The sequence below is a fragment of the Gavialis gangeticus genome, unplaced genomic scaffold, assembly GCF_001723915.1.
Source record: "Gavialis gangeticus isolate Ggan-Ray unplaced genomic scaffold, GavGan_comp1, whole genome shotgun sequence".
NCBI classification, from domain to species: Eukaryota; Metazoa; Chordata; order Crocodylia; family Gavialidae; genus Gavialis; species Gavialis gangeticus.
Window position 1 is genome coordinate 25,101,510 of NW_017728994.1, and position 6,756 is coordinate 25,108,265.

Consider the following 6,756-nt stretch of genomic DNA (forward strand, 5'->3'; position numbering starts at 1 on the left):
CCCAACCACAGCTGTGCTGTGAAAGCTCAAGGCTGGGATTGCCATGGAGACCAGCCCCAGCTGTGCTGGCAGGGTGTGCAGCAGAGCAGGACAGGGAGCTGCTATGGAGCCACTGGGATCTTGAGATGGGGGCAGCTTGCTCCACAGCCAGGGCACAGCCACAATCTGTAGCTTGGCACACTCCGGGCAGGGGCACACAGGCAGCAGATTGCAGCTCCGCCCCTGCTCCAGACCAGACCGTCACCACTGGCAAGGAGATGGCAGAGCTTCAATGTGCAGCCTGCATATTCCAGCCAGGGGCACACAAGGATCACAGTTCTGCCCCTGCTCCAAACCAGGCGGTTGCCGCTGCAAGGAGCCAGGGCAGAGCTGCAATCCCCTGCCTCCACCCCTGTCCGGAGTGTACCGCCTACAGATTGCAGCTCTGCCCTGGCTCTGAAGCAAGCTGCCCCTGCTGCAAGATCCCAACAGCTCTGGAGCAGCCCCTTGCCCTGTCCTGCTACACACCCTGCCAGCAGGGTGAGGCTGGTTTCCATGGCAACCCCAGCCTTGCGCTTTCATGGGCCAATGTGGCTGGGGTCTCCCCACCAGGGATGTACAGAGGTGGCTGGGAAATGGAATCCGCTGCTAACCAGATCCAGCCCATGGGCCAGACTTTGCCTGCCCTTGCCCTAAGAGTTTGAATACTGTATTTGGGGTGATTTTAAAATACCTGCTGGTGCATTAGGATCCCTTAGCCATCCTTTTGCCTGGTTCATTTTGGAATCGATTAAGGCCAAAGCTCTCTTCATGGCTTCAGTGTCCTTTGCAAGAAAGAAATCAATCACATTCATTCAGTTGTCAAACCACAAATAGCTAACAATCAAAACAGACAGAAGTTGAAGCACAATCTGCTTGCATTTAAAGCTTTTATAAAACAACCCCCAAACGTATTGATACTAGCAGGTTACAGGCAGAGCCATCCCTAGGGGTGTGCAAGGCCCAGGACATATAGGGGCACAGGGGGAAGGGGGAGGCGAGTGGCTGGAGCCAGCAATCCTCAGCAGTGGCAGTGCATGGCGGCCACAGTGAGGCCTATACAGCACTGACCGCGGGGCCCCCCAAAGCACAGGGCCTGAGGCAGTCGCCCCGATTCGCCTCGCCCCTAGGGATGGCCCTGGTTACAGTCCTTTCTTTAAGATTAAAACCAACAGACGTGTTTTCATCCTGCCCAAAAATGCAAAACCAAAAAACTTGCATGCAAGTTGTTATTTTGTTTGTTCACTCATTTTCCTATTGTTATACCTCTCAAAAACAAAAGCTCTAACAATCCATTAGCTCCCCAACATAAGTATAAGTGTACATAAAATGTTTTAGGGACTGCACTACTGAATGAAATTATGATTTAGAACTTTTCCCCCACCAACTTTATACCAATGGGATTGGTAATCTTCGAGGCAGAATTTCAGTTACTATTTTAATGTCCTTTCCCAGATTAATCTGTTGAGTGTTTACATTTTTGCAACTTACCCACCTTTCAAGCTAGAAACAAGCTACCATGCATTACCTTTGAGAGAGAAGGTGGGAGAAGATGGCTTCACGGCCAACTATTAGGATTTACAAATAGTGAGAGCTTTGAGTCATTAGAGACTTACATATGCACATGTTTATGGGCTTTTTCATTTGTTTAAAACTTTAACCAACTCATGACACTACGCCTTTGTCAAAGACGCCCCTATTTTGACCATCTGGCCACTATCAGCTCACTTCAGCTCTTCTGCTTAGAAAAGGCCAAAAACATCTAGTCCTCCTTTCTCCGCATTAGCCTGTCACTGGCTCATCTGCAAACTCTCCACTAGAAGTTATTGTGAGTTTTCTATCTGATGTATATACAATAGGAAAATACAAGAACCACTATGAGTAAGAAATTAGAGAGGAGGCCAGGAAACAGCTCTTAAACAAATGTATGATAAAAGGTAGCAAATTTGTTTAATGTGAAGTTCAAAGCTGTATTGTCAAGTCAGACTTCCAGCAGCTTTATGCAGAGTTCTGCTACCCAACAGCACAGGTTAAGAGAGAAACCCTGACCCCTAATACAACTCCAGCATAACAAAGAGCTCTGGACTGCAAAGTCCCTGGGGCAGGGATCAGTATCTTGAACTGTATGGGGCACACTAACACCAACACACCAATTTTTCTGAGCTAGTGTCATCCCTAACTTAATCACTGTGGTATGTATGCTCTTATCAACATAAAGTCATTGCTTGATGACCTCTACTGACTCCCAGTTCAAGGGCTTTATTATAATCTAACCCTTGGCCTCCGGGCCAGATCCAGCCCCTGGAGCAGTCTCACCTGTGGGCATCCCCATAGGTCTGAAAGTTTGGTGCCAAGGGAGGGTGAACAGGACTTGATCCCAGCATGCGGAGCCAGGCAGGGGCAGCATGGGAGAGGGGGTGCATATGAAACCCAGTCCCAGAAATCAGTGGTCCCATGCTACTCGTCAGGCCCGCAGAGTCAAAAGATTGACCACAGGCTGACCTATGCACGCCTATGTGCTCTGGTATCCATCTCTACAAAGTCACCTCATGCCATACTAGAGTTTCTAGGTGGCTCGGAGTATGGGCCTGAGACTGCTTTCCAGAACCAGTGGAATAGCACTTAGCAGAAAGCCTCGCTATGAGAACCTGCTCCCTTGCAGTCTTGTCAAAGAGAGAGATCAATAAGCTTCAGAGCCAAGGACAAGACCCAGGTTGGAGAGGTTTAGTACAGAATATGCTGGTGGTCATCACCTTCTGATCTCTACAGTTTGCTAATTCTGTGCTTAATTCTTAACAACTTTATGCTAGTAGTCTTAAGTATTATCACTTGTGATGATTATAGCTGTCAACTGCCATTGTCCCCCTGGTTTACCAGTGGCAGGTTAGGGTGTGATGCCTTATACTTGTGTGACAAGGTTGATTGTGTAACTTTAGCAACAAGTTATAAAAAAGATTTGTATGGAATAGTTTGGATAGGGATGATCCTGCCTGAGTGAGGGGGTTGGACTGGATGACTTACATAGGTCCCTTCTAGCCCTACCTTTCTATGATTCTATTATGTTTCAGATGAGGACTAAAGGAACTTCAGCTCTCAATGCGCAATGAATAAGCCAGCTGCTCCATAAATATTAAAAAAACCCAAAACATTTAGAAGGCAAACAGATCTGTCACAAGAGTCTTTAATAAAGTTCCAACACTGCATAATAGACTCATGAGCCTACAAATTAGGAATACATACGTCTTTGCAATATTATGGCCTCAACACCTAGTCACCTTTATGTAGTCACCAATTCCTAAAGGAACTTTCTAAAAGAGAAGATGTATGTGGTTGTGTTTGTGTAATATGAGATTGTACCTTTAAACTTTGCCTTGGAGATTCTTAAGAGGGCAGATTAAAAATAATTCCTTCTAATTCAAGTCCATGTAAAACTTAAAGACAAAAAACACATATTTTCCTTTTTGTCAGGGGCACACGCAAAATATGGCCCACCAATTGGATGCATCTCACCTATGGCTACCGCATATGGGGCTTGGTCCCATACACTCCTACCCACGCCATGCTCCCACCTGCAGCCACCCTGTGCCTACCAGTGGCACCACATTAGCACCAGCCCCAGCCCCAGCCCCAACCCCAACCAGTATACACAGCTTGCCAGTGCTGCTGCTGCAGCCACCCAGTTACTTTTCAGATCCCCCCCTGCCCCCACTTCCAGTGGCTCCTCCTCCTCCTCCCCCTGCTGCGCCACTCTGGGCATCAGATAGCGCAGGAAGGCAGCAGCAGCTGTGCGGGTGCCAGGCACCACGCACCCAGTCAGGCAGAGAAGAAGCTGCAGCCAGGTGGCTCCAGCCCCAGCCCCTGACTGCCTTCCACCCACTCTGCCCAACTAGTGCAATTAGCAGGCACCTGTGGGTGACAGAGGGTAGAAGGCAGCCAGGACCTGGAGCTGAAGCCAGAGCCCTACCTGTTGGGACAGGAGCCACACAGCTGCAGCTTCCCCGCCCCCACCTAGCTGGGCATAGGGTGCAAGGCACACATCGCCATGACCACCACTGCTTCCCTACACTACCTGCTGCCCAGAGCAGTGTAGCAGTGGCATGAGGAAGAGTCACTGGAGGTGGGGGAGGCAAGCAGTATCTGGGCAGCCACCAGGAAGCTGTGTGTCCTGGCTGAAGCCAGTGCTGGGATAGAGGGGGGACCATCAATGGGCATGATGTGGGTGCAGGCCTGTCCCAGGAAAAGGAGGGGCTTGGCCTTGTGCAGAGTACCACAGGGATAGCTGTGGACTGGATGGTGGGGTGGGGGTTGAACCATAGCTGGACCACCCACATGAGGTCTGCTGCATGCACCCCCTGCCTCCCCTCCCTCTTCCCACCCTTGGCTGGTTCCTACAACCTAGCATATGGGCAGCTCCCCACACACATGAGCATAATGCCCCCTACATACCCACACCCTCCCAATCCCATCCCACCAACATACTTTATTTTGAGCTATTATACAATTGCCTCTATATACACTGTGGCAGGCCAGTAGGGGGTGCTCCTGCACTCAGCCACCCACCCCCCGGTGCTCAACCAACTTCCAGGCTCTGAGTGCCTCCCTGGGGGCACCTCGCATCTCGCCAACCCCCTTCCTGGAGTACACCTGCTAGACTGGGGGTAACACCACCACCACCCAGGGTCTGAACTGATCCTGGCTCTGTGCCCCCTGGGAAACACAGGCCTGGTAGCCCTTGAGGGTACTCGACTCACTTCAAGAACTCTGGGTACTTCCCTTAGTCTGAAGCACAAATAGTCATCTCCCTTAGTCAGCTGAACCAAGGGCACCCCAAGGCATTATCTAGACCCACTCCCAATAAGTCTGCGAGGCTAGGTACAAAGGAGAACTTTATTGGTTACAAGGGGTATGGTTGCAATACGGTACAGGGTAGAACAATATCAGAGAAATCCCATAGAGCAAACTGGCATGGCTGGGTAGCCTTTGATCATGCCTCTGAGTTACTGCAAGCTATATATCTAGTTCCATCTCAGGTAGCTTACTCACAAGTATCATCCAGACGCAGGTGGAGATTCCCTCTGGAGGCAGGCAGTTCACTGATCATGAGTTTCAAGAGAAAGAGCAAGTTTCAGATGGTCCAGCTCTTCTCCTTCTGAGTTTTCATCATGGCTACTGCTCCTCCTCCTGGGCAGTCCTTAACTTTATGACCTCATTTACCTGGTGCAATGGAGGCCAGCACCTGTTGGCTGTCAGCCAACCCATTTGAAATGCATCACTGCTTGTTAGATAGACTGGCAGGGTCTCTAGCCCCCCTCCCAGTCAGGTTGGCATTGCTCAGAACAATAGGGAGCGTAAGCCCCTCACCCAGGTATGTGATGCCAGTCACATAAGCAAAGGGAGCAGGTTTCCGCACTCTCTCAGGAATGTATCCAACTCAGGTTACCTAAAGAGATGGGATGTCTGCCCTCTGTAGGGCCCATGTTAATCAAACTGTCACAGAGCAGAGTTTTTGGGGAGAGACAGAGGTGACATTCTGCCACATACACTGCTCACAAAAAAACCAAACAAATCAGGACAAAAATGTTATTTGAAATATAATTAAAATAGGTTATAGTACTTTGAATTTTAGTATTTTTATCTATTATTTGTTAAAATGATCTCTTCTGAAAGATTGTGTGCATGGCCTTCAACAACTCACCAGAACTGTCCTGCCATCTGAAAGAATTACCCATCCCAATTTATGTTATCATCATGCCAGAAAAGTACATAAAGTTAATTCTGTTAACTGTTATCTTCTTTGTTGATTTGTGTAACTGTGGTTGCTAAACTGCCACTGATAGACTTCTGTAAGATCTACTAGGTCCCTCCCGACCCTTAATCTATGAAATCTTAAACTATGAAATCTATGAAATCTATGAAATTGAATCTCAAATTTGATCAAACTGTTTTTTAGTTGAGGCTTTTTGTTTGGATTTTTGTTTTGTTTTTTGCTTTTTCACAGATATTTTAATTTTTAGAACTGCAAGTATAGAATTTCTCAGTATTTCTTCACCTTTTTCATTGGGCCACAAAGTGTTTATTCTGCACTTAAAATCTTGTGAATATCACATGGCCAATACACCTATTTCTCGGATTCCCTGAAAGTGACAGAAAAATGATCACAGATTGCTATAGCTCCTCCCTTTCTGTCACCAGTCAAGCTCTCTTCTTGGATATTTAAGTTTCCTGCTAGGGAGCTCACACTAAGAGCTAATAAGTTTAATTACACCTAATTTATGCAAATCTTTGTTGCTTTGTTTTTGAGGATTTTTTTAGATCTTAGCTTTTTCATCTTTGCTTCACACCCAGGACTGTCTAGAAAGCACTTGTGGCCCGCTGAAGTCATTGCTGCAGTATTGTGATAGAAGCCGGACTCGAGGGGATCGCCTTCAGACCTCAGGTTGGGGAGGACCGGGTTAGAGAGCTTCTGGAGGGGCTGGACGCGTTCAAGTCAGCAGGTCCGGATGCTCTCCACCCCAGGGTGTTGAGGGAGCTAGCTGGGGTTATTGCAGGGCCCCTGGCATGGCTCTATGAGCGATCGTGGTGCTTGGGCCAGGTGCCAGATGATTGGAAGGTAGCAAATGTGGTCCCCATCTTCAAGAAGGGGAAGAGGGAGGACCCGGGCAACTATAGGCCCGTCAGTCTTACCTCAATCCTGGGGAAACTCTTTGAGAAGATCATCAAGGAGCACATTTGTGATGG

The 6,756-nt window shown here is 48.3% G+C and overlaps 1 protein-coding gene across 2 annotated transcripts in view; it reads right to left on the reverse strand.

The window, feature by feature from the left end:
- Positions 1 to 6,756, reverse strand: part of VCL (vinculin) — a 128,021-nt gene that overhangs the window by 30,126 nt on the left and 91,139 nt on the right. For both annotated transcript variants that reach the window (XM_019502386.1, XM_019502385.1), the window contains exon 7: positions 713 to 803. In XM_019502386.1, the coding sequence (XP_019357931.1) occupies positions 713 to 803 (91 nt within the window). The remainder of the gene's footprint in view (positions 1 to 712; positions 804 to 6,756) is intronic.